The sequence below is a fragment of the Aethalodelphis obliquidens genome, unplaced genomic scaffold (genome assembly GCF_003676395.1).
Source record: "Aethalodelphis obliquidens isolate GAN/ISIS:26980383/991018 unplaced genomic scaffold, ASM367639v1 scaffold2, whole genome shotgun sequence".
Lineage (NCBI taxonomy): Eukaryota > Metazoa > Chordata > Mammalia > Artiodactyla > Delphinidae > Aethalodelphis > Aethalodelphis obliquidens.
The window spans coordinates 66,869,713-66,887,225 of record NW_020837946.1 but is presented as its reverse complement, the minus strand read 5'-3'; the positions used below and the strand labels follow the sequence as shown (position 1 = coordinate 66,887,225).

General features: G+C 37.1%; 1 protein-coding gene across 13 annotated transcripts in view; it reads right to left on the bottom strand.

Moving 5' to 3' along the window:
- Positions 1 to 17,513, bottom strand: part of GRB14 (growth factor receptor bound protein 14) — a 124,856-nt gene that overhangs the window by 34,013 nt on the left and 73,330 nt on the right. For all 13 annotated transcript variants that reach the window (XM_027129612.1, XM_027129642.1, XM_027129619.1 and 10 more), the window contains one exon: positions 15,323 to 15,479. In XM_027129612.1, the coding sequence (XP_026985413.1) occupies positions 15,323 to 15,479 (157 nt within the window). The remainder of the gene's footprint in view (positions 1 to 15,322; positions 15,480 to 17,513) is intronic.

The window sequence follows — 17,513 nt, the reverse complement described above, 5'->3', positions numbered from 1 at the left end:
CAAGCCTCTTACATATAGCCTCATCCACCAGAGGGCAGACAGCAGAAGGAAGAAGAACTACAATCCTGCAGCCTGTGGAACAAAAACCACATTCACAGAAAGATAGACAAGATGAAAAGGCAGAGGGCTATGTACCAGATGAAGGAACAAGATACAACACCAGAAAAACAACTAAATGAAGTGGAGATAGGCAACTTTCCAGAAAAAGAATTAAGAATAATGATAGTGAAGATGATCCAGGACCTCAGAAAAAGAATGGAGGCAAAGATCAAGAAGATGCAAGATATGTTTAACAAAGACCTAGAAGAACTAAAGAACAAACAAACAGAGATGAACAATACAATAACTGAAATGAAAAATACAGTAGAAGGAATCAACGCAGAATAACTGAGGCAGAAGAATGGAAAAGTGACCTGGAAGACAGAATGGTGGAATTCACTGCTGTGGAACAGAATAAAGAAAAAAGAATGAAAAGAAATGAAGACAGCCTAAGAGACCTCAGGGACAACATTAAACACACCAATATTCGCACGACAGGGGTCCCAGAAGGAGAAGAGAGAGAGAAAGGACCCAAGAAAATATTTGAAGAGATTATAGTCGAAAACTTCCCTAACATGGGAAAGGAAATAGCCACCCAAGTCCAGGAAGTGCAGAGAGTCCCATACAGGATAAACCCAAGGAGAAACATGCCAAGACACATAGTAATCAAATTGCCAAAAATTAAAGACAAAGAAAAATTATCAAAAGCAGCAAGGGAAAAATGAGAAATAACATACAAGGGAACTCCCATAAGATTACCAGCTGATTTCTCAGCAGAAACTCTGCAACCCAGAAGGGAGTGGCATGACATATTTAAAGTGATGAAAGGGAAGAACCTACAACCAAGATTACTCTACCCAGCAATGATCTCATTCAGATTCGATGGGAGAAATCAAAAGCTTTACAGACAAGCAAAAGCTAAGAGAATTCAGCACCACCAAACCAGCTCTACAACAAATGCTACAGGAACTTCTCTAAGTGGGAAAAACAAGAGAAAAAAAGGACCTACAAAAACAAACCCCAAACAATTAAGAAAATGGTCATAGGAACATACATATCGATAATTACCTTAAACATGAATGAATTAAATGCTCCAACCAAAAGACACAGGCTAGCTGAATGGATACAAAAACAAGACCCATATATATGCTCTTTACAAGAAACCCACTTCAGATCGAGGGACACATACAGACTGAAAGTGAGGGGATGGAAAAAGATATTCTATGCAAATGGAAATCAAAAGAAAGCTGGAGTAGTAATACTCATATCAGATAAAATAGACTTTTAATGTTACAAGAGACAAGGAAGGACACTACATAATGATCAAGGGATCAATCCAAGAAGAAGATATAACAATTATAAATATATATGCACCCAACATAGGAGCACCTCAATACATAAGGCAACTGCTAACAGGTATAAAAGAGGAAATCGACAGTAACGCAATAATAGTGGAGGATTTTAACACCTCATTTACACCAACGGACAGATCATCCAAACAGAAAATTACTAAGGAAACACAAGTTTTAAATGACACAATAGACCAGATAGATTTAATTGATATTTTTAGGACATTCCATGCAAAAACTGCAGATTACACTTTCTTCTCAAGTGTGCATGGAACATTCTCCAGGATAGATCACATCTTGGGTCACAAATCAAGCTCAGTAAATTTAAGAAAACTGAAATCATATCAAACATCTTTTCTGACCACAACGCTATGAGATTAGAAATCAATTACAGGGAAAAAACACAAACACACAGAGGCTAAACAGTACTTTACTAAATAATCAAGAGATCACTGAACAAATCAAAGAGGAAATCAAAAAATACCTAGAGACAAATGACAATGAAAATACGATGATCCAAAACCTATGTGGTGCACCAAAAGCAGTTCTAAGAGGAAAGTTTATGGCAATACAAGCCTACCTCAAGAAACAAGAAAAATCTCAAACAATCTAACCTTACACCTAAAGGAACTAGAGAAAGAAGAACAAACAAAACCCAAAGGTAGTAGAAGGAAAGAAATCATAAAGATCAGAGAGGAAATAAATGAAACAGAAACAAAGAAAACAATAGCAAAGATCAATAAAACTAAAAGCTGGTTCTTTGAGAAGATAATCAAAATCGATAAACCATTAGGCAGACTCATCAAGAAAAAGAGGGAGAGAACTCAAATCAATAAAATTAGAAATGAAAAAGAAGTTAAAACAGACACAGCAAAAATACAAAGCATTCTAAGAGACTACTACAAGAAACTCTATGCCAATAAAATGGACAACCTGGAAGAAATGGACAAATTCTTAGAAAGGTATAACCTTCCAAGACTGAACCAGGAATAGAAAATATGAACAGACCAATCACAAGTAATGAAACTGAAACTGTGATTAAAAATCTTCCAACAAACAAAAGTCCAGGACAGATGACTTCACAGGTGAATTCTATGAAACATTTAGAGAAGAACAAACACCCATTCTTCTCAAACTCTTCCAAAAAATTGCAGAGGAAGGACATTCCCAAACTCATTCTATAGGCCACCATCACCCTGATACCAAAACCAGACAAAGATACAACAAAAAAATAAAATAACAGACCAATATCACTGATGAATATAGATGCAAAAATCCTCAACAAAATACTAGCAAACAGAATCCAACAACACATTAAAAGGATCATACACCATGATCAAGTGGGATTTATCCCAGGGATGCAAGGATTCTTCAATATATGCAAATCAATCAATGTGATACACCATATTAACAAATTGAAGAATAAAAACCATATGATCATCTCAATAGATGCAGAAAAAGCTTTTGACAAAATTCAACACCCATTTATGATAAAAACTCTCCAGAAAGTGGGCATAGAGGGAACCTACCTCAACATAATAAAGGCCATATATGACAAATCCACAGCAAACAGCATTCTCAATGGTGAAAAACTGAAAGCATTTCCTCTAAGATCAGGAACGAGACAAGGATGTCCACTCTCACCACTATTATTCAACATAGTTTTGGAAGTCCTAGCCATGGCAATCAGAGAATAAAAAGAAATAAAAGGAATACAAATGGAAAAGAAGAAGTAAAACTGTCACTGTTTGCAGATGACATGATACTATACATAGAGAATCCTAAAGATGCCACCAGAAAACTTACTAGAACTAGTCAATGAATTTGGTAAAGTTGCAGGCTACAAAATTAATGCACAGAAATCTCTTTCATACCTATACACTAGTGATGAAAAACCTGAAAGAGAAATTAAGGAAACACGCCCATTTACCACTGCAACAAAAAGAAAAAAATACCTAGGAATAAACCTACCTAAGGAGACAAAAGACATGTATGCAGAAAACTATAAGACACTGTTGAAAGAGGTTAAAGATGATACAACAGATGGAGAGATATACCATGTTCTTGGATTGGAAGAATCAATACTGTGAAAATGACTATACTACCCAAAGCAATCTACAGATTCAATGCAATCCCTATCAAATTACCAATGGCATTTTTTACATAACTAGAACAAAAAATCTTAAAATTTGTATGGAGACACAAAAGACCCCAAATAGCCAAAGCAGTCTTGAGGAAAAAAAATGGAGCTGGAGGAATCAGACTCCCTGACTTCAGACTATACTACAAAGCTACAGTAATCAAGACAATATGGTACTGGCACAAAAACAGAAATATAGATCAAAGGAACAGGATAGAAAGGCCAGAGATAAACCCACGCACCTATGGTCAACTAATCTATGACAAAGGAGGCAAGGATATACAATGGAGAAAAGACAGTCTCTTCAATAAGTGGTGCTGGGAAAATTGGACAGGTACATGTAAAAGAATGAAATTAGAACAATCCCTAACACCATACACAAAAATAAACTCAAAATGGATTAAAACCTACATGTAAGACCGGACACTATAAAACTCTGAGAGGAAAACATAGGAAGAACACTCTTTGACATAAATCACAGCAAGATCTGTTTTGATCCGCCTCCTAGAGTAATGGAAATAAAAACAAAAATAAACAAATGGGACCTAATGAAACTTCAAAGCTTTTGCAAAGCAAAGGAAACTACAAACAAGATGAAAAGATAACTCTCAGAATGGGAGAAAATATTTGCAAGTGAATCGACTGACAAAGGATTAATCTCCAAAATATATAAACAGCTCATGCAGCTCAATATCAAAAAAACAAACAACCCAATCCAAAAATAGGCAGAAGACCTAAATAGACATTTCTCCAAAAAAGACATACAGATGGCCAAGAAGCACATGAAAAGCTGCTCAACATCACTAGTTATTAGAGAATGCAAATCAAAACTACAATGAGGTATCAGCTCACACCAGTTAGAGTGGGCATCATCAGAAAATCTACAAACAAAAAATGCTGGAGAGGGTGTGGAGAAAAGGGAACCCTCTTGCACTGTTGATGGGAATGTAAATTGATACAGCCACTACGGAGAACAGTATGGAGGTTCCTTAAAAAACTAAAAACAGAATTACCATATGACCCAACAATCCCACTAATGGGCATATACCCAGAGAAAACCATAATTCAAAAAGACACATGCACCCCAATGTTCACTGCAGCACTATTTACAACAGCCAGGTTATGGAAGCAACCTAAATGCCTATCGACAGACGAATGGATAAAGGAGATGTGGTACATATATACAATGGAATATTACTCAGCCATAAAAAGGAACAAATTTGGGTGAGTTGTAGAGACGTGGATGAATCTAGAGACTGTCATACAGAGTGAAGTAAGTCAGAAAGAGAAAAACAAATATCGTATATTAACGCATATATGTGGAACCTAGAAAAATGGTACAGATGAATTGGTTTGCAGGGCAGAAATTGAGACACAGATGTAGAAAACAAATATATGGACACCAAGGTGGGGAAAGTGGCAGGGGGTGGTGGTGGTTTGATGAATTGGGAGATTGGGATTGACACGTATACTCTAATATGTATAAAATGGATAACTAATAAGAACCTGCTGTATAAAAAGATAAATAAAATAAAATTTAAAAATAAATAAATAAATAACTGAAAGAACCCTAAGAGGCCTGATTATCAGCTATTCACATCTTACAGAAAATTTGTGGTTTTTTAAAAATTAGCTTATTTATTTATTTATTTTTGGCTGCATTGGGTCTTCGTTGCTGCACGCAGGCTTTCTCTAGTTGCAGTGAGTGGGGGCTACTCCTCATTGCGGTGTGTGGGCTCCTCATTGTGGTGGCTTCTCTTTGTTGCGGAGCACGGGCTCTAGGCGCACGGGCTTCAGTAGTTGTGGCTCACGGGCTCTAGAGCACAGGCTCTGTAGTTGTGGCGCATGAGCTTAGTTGTTCCGTGGCATGTGGGATCTTCCCAGACTAGGGCTCGAACCCGTGTCCCCTGCATTGGCAGGCAGATTCTTAACCACTGCGCCACCAGGGAAGTCCCAAAATTTGTGTTTTTTTAAAGTGCAGATATTGAACTAAATACAGACCTTAACAGGGAGAAAGTTCAACAAGAGGATATAAGATGCCTAGATGGATTACTTTGAGAGGAAAAGAAAAATGCTTAAAAGGGAGGTGAAAAGTGGCTGAAGACCAGCTTTGTTTTGCCAAGGACTAAGCGTAGTATAAGACATCATCACCAACACCCAAGAAAGGAAAAACAAAACAAAACCCTTGTCTAGATGGCTTCCCATAACTTTCTCTTGACTCTTCCTCTATAGACCCATTCTAAAACCAAGCAGACTTTAACCAACTCAGTAATTCTACTAACTTATATTTTTTAATTATCAAAAAAAATTATTAATTCTATATTTAGGGGCTTTTTGCTGTAATGTTTGAAAAAACAATATTAGGAGCTGTCACCCAGAATGAACTCAGAGACTTTTTGAGCTACCATTTGAGAAATGACCCCTGGTAAAATTCAAATAAATTCAACGTGATTTTTCTTTAAAAAAACCTTACTTTTAAAACTTCATAAATTCATCTAAAATACTATATTAAGATGTATTATTAAAATTTAACAGATACAAGTCTATTTAAAAAGCTTTCTGAAGAATTTTTCAGGGATTGTAAAGTGAATTATTACAATGATCAAATATCACTCTTACGTAGGTAGAAAAATAGGAGAGAAGCTGTCTTAAGTCACTTCAAGACAGCAACCAAAACGGAGGAAAAAAAGAAAAAAAGCCTTCAAAAAGAGTGAAAAAAAAGCTTTCTTAAAACAACAACAAAAGCTTCATATCACTTTAAGTTTTATTTTTGTTTCTGATATATCAGTGAAGTCTTACATTAATAGAATGAAATACTACCGAACAGTGATAACTACACATAATTCTGTTTTCTATTTAATTTTCACAAAACTTTTTCTTTAAAAAAAAAATAGAAGAGAGAAGTTTCTTCTGAAACTGTTGATTTAACTTCAAAGTCTTTTAAAAAACCTCAATCCTCCCAGAATGGAAAGTGTTCACCTGTGACCTTCTACCTGGATTTCTTCACTGAATCTACTGAAAGTACAGCGTGAGGATCAAATAGAAACTGGAGTCCCTACTCTTCCCATCACTTGATAAGAGAAGAAACAAAAGTGGCTTTTAGCTCTAATTCACCCAGAAAACAATTCTTTGTATACCTTTGTTACAGGAAACTCCAGGAGACAAATGGTCCTTGTACTTCTCTGTGCTAGGTAGAAACTACATACATTTTGTCAATCTTATTTTCAGATAAAAATGAACAGCCTCTGACCAAGCAAAACAAAAACTGGAGAAGCAAAGAATAAAGCAAGGCTCAATTTCTAAAAGTTTCCTTAACCTAAGAAAACTACTTAATACCAGCAAGATTCCCTGGAAAATTGCCACTGCCAGATTCAGCTTCCCAAGTGCAATAATAGGAAAATCTTGACATGAAAGCTGATGGGTATAAAGGCCTTGTGGATCATTCTTCAACAGAGTGAAACAGTCCTCATATTAACTCAGACTCAATGATCACAACTTGTATTCATAGAAAGACTTATTTTTCCACAAAATGTTTGCATATATATTATCTCAAGCTGACTGTTAATACCTGAAGAGCTTAGAAACAGCTTCCATGAATTCTAAGTTATCCAATGAACCCTTTAAGGACTCAGAGTAAATTTCCATCTGGGCATGGCATGTGATTTCTTTGGCTTCTTTTTCAAGTCTCTTCCTTCTATGTACTTTGTAATCCATCCTTTGAACTACTTGATATAACAACTTACAGTTTAGTATACCTTAGTTCAAAAGCCATTTATTTGTCCTAGACCCTGGGTTACAAAGATGTACATATACAGAGAGTTCCATTGCTTATGGAATTATGGACTAGTTTTAATAATATGATCACTATTAAGACAGTTGCAGAAAATGTTATAGCAGTGTAGAAGATGGGTACTTGATCCAACTTGGGGCTTCAACAAGTTGTCTGAACTAAGTCTTTAAAAATCTCTTAATAAGTTTTAAAAACTGTGTTTATTTCTTTTTTTCCCTGATTATTAAAATAATACATTTCCATTACAGAAAATTCGGAAAACACAGCCGACAATCACAATCCATCTTTAAAACTGTCAGTCAGGAATAAGCACTTAACATTACATTATTGTCTTTTTCTTTGGGACTATTTGAGTTTATGTGTATATATTTTTCACAGCATTTAGGAAACACTGTACACATATAAACATATATACAATGTTTCCTAAATGCTGTGAAAAATATATACTTTATTCAATCACTGTTACAATCTTACATTTGTCCACATCAGTTTTCAAAGGAAAAGCTCCAAAAACATGATTCAAAGCAGCATAACTTACATCCTATTAATATACTGTAATTTATAACATTCCCCTATTATAATAGCATTAGGTTTTATTTTTCTCATTAATTGATACTGTAAATAATCCTGCTTGAACAGCCTTAAATCTGCTTCTTATCCAGATTTGCTTGTTCTCCACACCCACCTATAGTGTGTACTTGTGGGAACATCACCTCCCAGGACACAATTTACCTCTATCACTCCTAGTGCTTCCTGCACCACTCTTTTTTGGGGGGAGGGGTGTTGGGGGGAGGTTGTAATTTCCTAATGGATGTATGAGAAAAGGTAGTGCCAGCAAGTATGCCAATTGCCTCAAAAAACAAGTAGCTTCTGAGCAGCCAAAGTCTGTACCCAGGCATATGAGAGGGGCAGGTGTGTCTCCCTACCTGCTCTCAAATGGAAAGGGTGACTCTACTTCATAAGACTGAGCATGGGATGCCTCCAACCACTCTTCTGTCTCTCCTCTCCCCAGACCGTGGCACTAGGTTAGCTGTCAGTCAGCTTGGACAGCTGAGGGGTTCCATCTTTGTTTTCATAGGAATTTTTAGGAAATGGCTAGCAGTTATTATACAGTTATACTTTATTGCTATTTTTAACTAACATTCCAAGTAAGCCTTGGAAGATGCATAGCAGCTAGCCAGGTAAAGATGGGTGAGAAAGGGCTTCCTGAGAATCTTAACAGCATGAGCAAGGAACCCAAGGAGTAGAAATGCAGGCGACTACAGGCAGTTCTCTAATGTATAAACTTAGAGGAGGGAGGTGTAAGACACAAGGCTTGAGGTAGGAAGGGTAGTCAGGTCACAGGTACTACAAGACCTGCAAAGGACCTTGGACCGTAAGGCAAGGTGAATCAAGGTCTGCACTCAGATGAATCACTTTGGTATGACCAGAGGCAAGAGGAAGGACCAACTGTAAGGCTAAAGGAATTCCTGAGAAGAGAGATGATGAGAGCTGAACTCAGGCTATGAGAATACTGAAAAGGAAAAATCAGCTGGACCACAAGGCAGATTTAGTTATGAGCACTCTTTGCTGGCTTCACAATTCCCATCTCCAGCCTTAGTGTGCTACCAGAGCACATGTCGCCTTAACCCTCAGATCAGGGCTACATAAGTCTCGATAGAGAAGGAAGCACACATGTCCTAAGGGTTTCACAATTATTTCCACTGGTGATGAGGGTGGTCACAACTCTGATGGCTGGTAGGTTCCAGATAGCACAGAAAGTACAACTACATATCAGTATCAGTGCCAGACAACAGAAAAAACACTTCTGTTTCTTTTGCAAAGAAGAAAAAAGTGAAGGAGCAGCTTCAAAGCAGGAGGCTGTGAAGTGTTCCCTCACCGCTGCTGTGCATTGCTTCAGTCTTAAAGAGATCATGTGGGTATAGCTGCACATATAAAAATGGTTTCATTAAAAGCCTGCAGTCATTCATTTTGCTTATTAAAGCCACTCCACAATGATACTCGCAATAGAAATCTCAGCGGTCCCTAGCAATGACACTAAAATACAATTAATTCCACTTCCCGAGGAATCTATAGGTATGCGCTTGAGGTATTGTGTTAATTGCCACTGCTTCATACCATGGCTTCAATTAGGAATCAAAATGGGAGCAAAGCAAACATGGATCCCATTAAGTTCCAGAAGACTTAAAACTGAAGTTTCCCCCCACCCACCCACCATCCTCTTACAATAATTGTAAAGGCAGGGGACTCCATCTGGGGAACTATAGTGACATCCAGTGGCTGTGAAGTAAAACACACCAGTTACAAAACGGGTTGTTATATCACTAGAGAAGGGGAAATATTTGGTGATATACTGGTATTTTAAATCCAATGTCTATAAAGCTGTATGTAGTACTAGAAACTCATAATAACACGACCCAAAATCAGGCCAATCAGCAATTTGTAACAGAATCAGGATATTTAGCTGCCTTCCATGATTTACTCTACCTATGAAAATTCTTGGTAGCATATTAATAACTATGGACAGAGGATATGAAATATTGACATCATATTCAAAGCTCCAACTGTCCTATTACCATTCACAATGTATATAAATTCAACAACAGCCCATTTCCAAAGTGATCCTCTTCTCCGCCAAGATAAATAGCTGGCTCTGCTATAACGTGGACCAGGCTGGCTCAGTTTGATTCCAATAATTTCAGTACTACCTAGGTTTGTCTGAAAATGTTCTTGAGGTTTCAGAATTTAAATTTGTATTTATAGCCTGCATGAGAGATGCAGACGGAAAGTGAGAGAGACAAACCAACCACAGAATCCCGAAAACACTGGCCTGACCTAGTGAAGTGAGGAAATAACAAACTTGCTTCCACAGAAAATGCACACACTTGAGAATCTGACAGGTACCTAGATTTGTGCAAGGTTGACTCTGGGCCAGGTACTTTTTATCACCGACTCTTTGTATTCTTATGTGTAAAATGGAGATGAAATAAATGTACACTGCGGGGTTGCTATGAGGCTAAATATTGAGAGTGTCTATCAAGATGAACGTGAAACCTTTAAGTAGGGGCCCTGCACACGTAAGATGCACATTAATAGTAGCTATCACACATATGCATTCATATTAAAAATACCAATAAAATTGGAGGGTTTTCTGCCACACAAAGTGTCATTCTGAAAACAGACCTTGAATTCCATAACCATATTTTGAATGTCATGTGCTCCCCCTTCTGACTTTAGTAATTTGTGGTGTGTTTTAATGGTTCACACACAACAGTAGCACATCTATTAACCACATAACATGTCTCTGAAACTTTCCTAAGCTTATCTGGGATATTAAAGTGAACTAGAGGCAGAAAACTCCCCACTCTCATCTATCTCCTAAGTCACAATATTCTTGCCTACAAGGCTTCAGGATCTCACAAACACTAAGCCTTGTACATGTGCAGACCATGACATGAAGATAGTACAATGTGGCATGCGCGACTGGCAGAAATGAGAGATGGGCAAGGATCAAGCCCGGAAGCCACAGATAGTTTGATGTAAAAGCAAAACGAAGTTGCTTAGCCTCCAAATGGTCAAAAACTTGCGTTCGGGTCTTCTTAGTAGTAGACTTTAAAACTAAGTCAGACCATACTGCTCTCTGACGAAGAGACCTACAGTTACTCTTTCCCTCACTCAGTGTAAAAGTCCAGTCCCCTCCATGGCCTGGGAGACCCTGCATGAGCTGGCTCTGTGGTAGCTCTGTGCAGTCCCTTTCCATTACTTTCCGCCTTACTGACTCCTTAAGTCCTGTTTCCTGAACACAAGCACATTGCCATGTCCAGGCCTTCCCGCTTGCTGTTCCCTCCTTCTAGAACAATCTTCTATTTAAGTGCAAGACCTGCTCCTGTCTGCTTCAGACCTCTACTCAAACATCACACTGTCAGGGACACCTTCCCTGATCTACTTAAAGTGCATCTCCCAACCAGCCCTGGACTCCCTCTCCCTTTCCCGGCCTTCCTTTTCTCCCCAGTGCTAATCACCGCCTAAAAGATTGCACATTTTAGTCATGTATCTCTTGTCTTTCTCTTCCCACTAGAATGCAAACTCATGAGGGCCTTGCTTTTTGTCTATTGTGTTCATACTGTACCCCCAGGATCCACACACAAAACAGGCTTGGTGCAAAAGAGTCAACAGATATTTGTTAAACTATTAACAAATTAAACTATAGGAAAGCAACAGGGAAAGGCAGGGGGAGTTAGTTCCTAGCTTTTGTGGAATCTGTAAGGTGGAAAGGAAAAAAAAAAAAAAAACTAAAAATAATCAGTATTTTTTAAAGATGCACACATATATAAAAGAAGGTAATCTACACAAGTGAACTCATAGGCTAGAGATTCTGTTAAAATAGAGAAACTAAAGAAAGTTATCTCAGCATTGTGAAATAATGGATAGTATTGTTTAATTTCTGACATCTTTATTTCTGTTATTTACAGTGAGCTGAATTATTTTTGTATTAAAAATATTTTTTTAAAATAATAGACTATCTCTTCACTTTTAGAATTCTATTCATTGAAAACTAATCATTTTAATCAAAGAGAGGTCAAGAATGTCTCCTGAACAACATGCAGAGCTCACTAGCTGGTCACCAAAGTTTTGGCAAATGATTTGTCCTTTGGTTCTTTACGTCGTCACCACTAAAAGGAGATTTGCAGTTGAATATGTCAGTGCTGCATTCTATCAACAAAGGGCTTCGGCAGCTGCACAGCATATTTAAGGGGCAGAAACACCCCACTCTAGTTCTTTTAGTTCATTTTAATATACAAATAGCAAAAACGTTCCTGAATACTACTCTTAGGTTGAGTAGCTCCTACAAGAGTATTTATAAGCTACACACACACAAATAAAATTCAGAGACACACTGGTTTTACATTTGATGCTGAGGAAGACCACAGAATCTTAAGAGTTGTTATTCTCTTGTTATATTGTTAAAGAAGCAGGAGAAAGAAAAAGAATAAAAACTGTTTCTCAAGAGTTTAGTTGGATATTCATTAACTCTTATCATCTAACATCTCAGTGTATCCTTACAGAAATAAAGCAGCAGATTTTTTTAAAAAAGGAATGGAAGGTGGCAAATCTAATATACATTAGTATTTGGGTAGCATTAGTGTCTGCAATTTTTCTACTGTGTAAAGTTTTTATCTGAGTAAAAACAAAGAGAAAAAAAAGAACACACAAAAAGCTCTGGAACTAAATTTCTTTCTCATAAGCTTTGGTCTAATGCATGGTTAATGAAGCCATGAGACAATATTCTCACATCTTTGATTTTATTTCAGCAGTTTCCAGAAAATACAGTAATGGAGAAATATATTTCTATTCAATGCCTAAAAGTTTAAATTTAGCATGTAGCTCAAATTAATTTTCAACGTTCCATTTTAAGCTTCTACATTAAAAGACTTGCACAAATCTTTTTATTCCTCACATGACTTGCCGCGGTCTCTTGTGAAAACTGCTTCTTGATTTATAAAGTAGATTTTATTACTGAACTTCAAGCTCTTTGTTAGGAATAAATTGTAGTGACTATAACTGCAAAAGATGTTTAATGACTTTTAAACTCTCTCTAAAAGAAAAATTTAAGAGTATAGAATACTGTAATTATATATTATACTAATTGAGAGCTATATTTCTAGAAGCATAAGCAAACAAAATAGTTTGGAATTACGGCACGTATCTGTTGAGAGTTAACACCATATTTCTGAGAGTAATGATCATGAATAGAAGTTAAATTAGTCACAAATGGCAATGAAGAAAATATATGTTGAACTTTCTCTGCCTTACGAGGGTGAGACAGCAAGTCACATGGACCAGTAACAGCATACCTTCAGAATTCAAGTTTTCTTGGAAGGTACATGCTCAGCTGTGGAGATCAGCTGACATGTTGTCGCTCATCAACTATCAAACAGGGGGTGGGAGGGTGGGTTAAGGTTCAGAATCCCTGTGGAGACTGTCGAACTATCCAAACTTCTTTTCCACAGGCTTCCCTCTGTCCTCTTCCTCAGGTCCTGACATATCCTTGGACAGCAGTCTTCAAATTGGAAGTACTATAGACACTTCCTGAATGGTTCAGGGAATGCAAGGGACTTTAAATGAACCATTTTCCAGAATCTTTTAAAAACGGATCCTCCTAAGAACATACCTTTTCTGCCAACATCATCTTTATTGCATTTCATAAGACAAAGGCAAACTTCTCATCCGAACTGAACCTTACTTTGGTACGCTACTCTGAGGTGTAAACCCTCTACGTATCAAACGAAGGAAAATTTTTATATATTGGTAGCTAGCTATGCAAGAAAGTGAATGACTCATGCCTAGGTATAAAATTCTCAATTCTTTAAACAAATTGAAGGGACAAATTGTCCTGTCGTTGACAACTTATTTAAAATAATTTTGAATAAGTTGTTTATTACTAAAAGTTGCTTGACTTACAATGCAAAGGAGTTGATGGTAGGCTAAATAATAGCCCCCTAAAGATAGCTACATCTTAATCCCTGAAACCTGTGACTGTTACCTTACATGGTAAAAAAATAAAAACAAAACAAAACTTTGCAGGTGTCATTGATTTAGGGATCTTGAAATGAAGTGATTATCCTGGATTATTCTGGATAAAGCCTAAATGCTACTATCTTCTAAGAGAGAGGTAGAGGGAGACTGCACACAGACAGAAGAGAACACAGTGTGACCATGGAGGTAGAGATTAGAGTGATGTAGCTATAGCCACGGCATGCCAGCAGCCACAAGAAGCTAGAAGAGGCAGGAAATGGATTCTCTCCTTGAACCTCCAGAGGAAGCTCATCCCTGAAGATACCTTGATTTTAATCCATTGATACTGATTTCAGACTTCTGGCCTCCAGAAATGTAACGGAATAAACTTTGGTTGTTTTAAGCCACTGAGATTATGCTAATTTGTTACAGCAGCCAAGGGAAACTAATACAAAATTCAAAGAATCAAATGGCACTGCCATAACAAACTCCTTCCTTTCTCATCTACCTATTATGGGGACATGTTTTTTAACAGCAGCATTTGTAAAAATAAGAAAGGGGAGACAAAATTGTCGCCCAATTCTGTCCCACACTAGCAGAAGAATGAAAATTCTTTATAACTTATTAAAAGATGTGAGGGGAAAAGCCTCTACAGTTCACAATACAGAGATATATTTCCAACTGCAAATAAATACGATTATTTTTTATGTTTATGACTTTAAAATGTGAAGGATTACTCATTCTTCAAGAAAAATTTAGGGTATACAGTCCCATAAAGAGACTACCACTGTGGATATTTCCCATGTCTGCACTACAATCAATTCAAAAAGTAGTCCAGGGCTTCCCTGGTGGCGCAGTGGTTGAGAATCTGCCTGCCGATGCAGGGGACACGGGTTCGAGCCCTGGTCCGGGAAGATCCCACATGCCACAGAGCGGCTAGGCCCATGAGCTACAACTACTGAGCCTGCGCGCCTGGAGTCTGTGCTCCGCAACGAAAGACACCGCGACGGTGAGAGGCCCACGCACCGCGATGAAGAGTGGCCCCCGCTTGCCACAACTAGAGAAAGCCCTCGCACAGAAACGAAGACCCAACACAGCCAAATATAAATAAATAAATAAATTTATAAAAAAAAAAAGTAGTCCAAATAACAGCATATTTTATTGACCTCTCAAAAAATGTTAATTGTGCTACTAAAGTTTATTATGAGATGTATCTTTCCATCACTTTAGACTCTATGGTTTAGCTCCCAAATTTCCACACATCATTATTTAAACCATGAAGAGTGGTAAATTTTTAATATTTCTATTCTTATTTCCATTTTGTGCTACTTTATTTTTCTCTCAACTACCAACCCAAAAATAAAAAACAAAGAAAAGGACTATTCATAATTGTCCTCTATTTTTCTACAAGTGAAGAAAATCTTTGCCATATGATCAAACTATAAGGGACAGAAAAGCAATGATATGACTATGATTTTGTATCCTTACCTAGACCTATGTGAGGCAGGTGCTCAAAAAGGGTCCAGCTGTGGTCATCAATGTAATGATTCTTCAGGATCAACAGCTGGCAAACATCTCGGGCAGTTATGTCACTGGGTACCTCTAAAGCCCTGCTGGTTTCATCTTCACTGTATACTTTAATTACCTGTGTAGGTAGAAATTAAAAAATGAGCTAAAATAGTCTATTAAAAATATCATTCTAGTAAGTCATCAAACTTATCAGTTGAGCTAATTACAAATTCCTTATACAGTTTGTTTTACATCTAATTTCCTTATACATGGAGTAAATGTTGCCCATCCAAGACTTGTTTATAATATGTGTCAAAGTCACTCTGTCTGACAACTTCCAGTCTCTTCTCTTCAGTGTCTAAACTGGAGGCCATTCAATGACCATTCAATGTCATTTCCCACCACTCTGATCTACTAAAAAGCTACATATCTCTTATCAATATTTTAAATTTTCCACTCCATATTTAAATCTTTAAACAATCCAAGTAACATGGGTGATTTATTCCCAGATATACATGTTGTAACAGCAGTAAACAGAATATAAAGATTTCTCTATTTCAGGTTATAGAAATTTTGGCAAAGACTGGCTAGATGTTCACCAAATCCTTTTTCTTTCCTCCCTTGCAATTAGTTGTGTCCATGGGATTGAGTTTTAGTCAATGAGATGTAAGCACATGCAGTGTTGCACCTCCAGACCTAATCCATAAAAATTTCCCATATACTGTCATCCATTCTCTTACGCCAGCCTCTCACTGAATGGAAATGATGACAAAGACCTAAAGAGGAGAGCAGAGCCATGGGACAGAAGGAGGCTTTGACTCTGAATGACCACATGGAAGGTGCCCAACTAGGAATGACCATATGTAACTTTGACATGAGCAAGAAATAAACTTTTAGTCTGTTAACTCACTGTGATTCTTTATCTATTACAGCAGCTAATGTCACCCCAAATCATACAGAAGTAGAGAGTTTCACATACAACACTTTCCTCAACATTTACCAAGTTATGCTATGTGCTAGAATTTCCACTACTAACTGTGATATGTCATATATAAATTAAATTAATTATAATAAGTTAAATACCTATGAAAATAGTATAGTAAGATCAACACACACAGAAGTAGGAAATTGTAAGAAAATTCAATATAAGAAATACACCTTATAAAAATATAGACATTTAACATTTTCAGTAATTCAAACAAATGAAAATTAAAATGATGTGTCAACTCTCTATCGATTATTTTTCTAATTATGTGTAATGACAGTGGAAAAAAATAGTTGCTCTCTTACAATGACAGGAGTGATATAAATTGGTAAAACTATTTTGTACACCTGTTGGAAAGTATTTATCGAAAGCATTAAAAGGTCCATTCCTTTGACTCAATAATTTCCCTTAGGCAAACTATCTCAATAAATCTGTCATAAATGTGGAAAATAGCTTTAGGCATAGACTTATCCAGCAAAGCATTATGTATAATTCTATCAACCTAAATATACAACAACAAAAGAATGGTAAACTATAGTACTTTCACAAAATGGAATATTACAAGGTACTTAAAAATGTTATTCAAGGAAATAATATAAGAACTTTAAAAAAAATTCCTAAGTAAAATGAGATCACGACACCAAAGTATAAGTTACGCAGGAGAGTGCAGGCTTATTTGTTGGACTGGCAACCAGGCACCTATCCCTCTTCTAAGAGCATTCCGATTGTCTTTTAGAGACCCACTCCCTCCCTCACCATTAGTCTTTGTGATTCTGGCAGCTCTACTTTCAGCTCAGTGATGGTATAGTGGAGCTGCTGGAACTGGCTTGCAAGAGGTGATTGTTGAACATTCAGGAACTCTGCAAGCCAGGCATCTTGAAGTCAGCCATGGTGGGAGTACACCAAAGAAACTGGCAAATGCTACAATAAGGCCTTTTTAAAAATATATATATTTTTATAGCCAGTTTACCAGTGCATGACTGCCTCAGCTTCACATAGTTGTTATCCAGATTGATCAATCAACACTCAGAATCCCTTTGGCGACAGTGACTATTTCAGAGTGGGCACATGACCTAATCAGAGTCAGTCAGGGCCAATCTAGACATCCGTTCACATAACCATAAAGTGAGCCCTGTTTTCCACTGGGCAGGTGTAGGGTGAAGCTGCTACTGTTCGTGAAGAGAA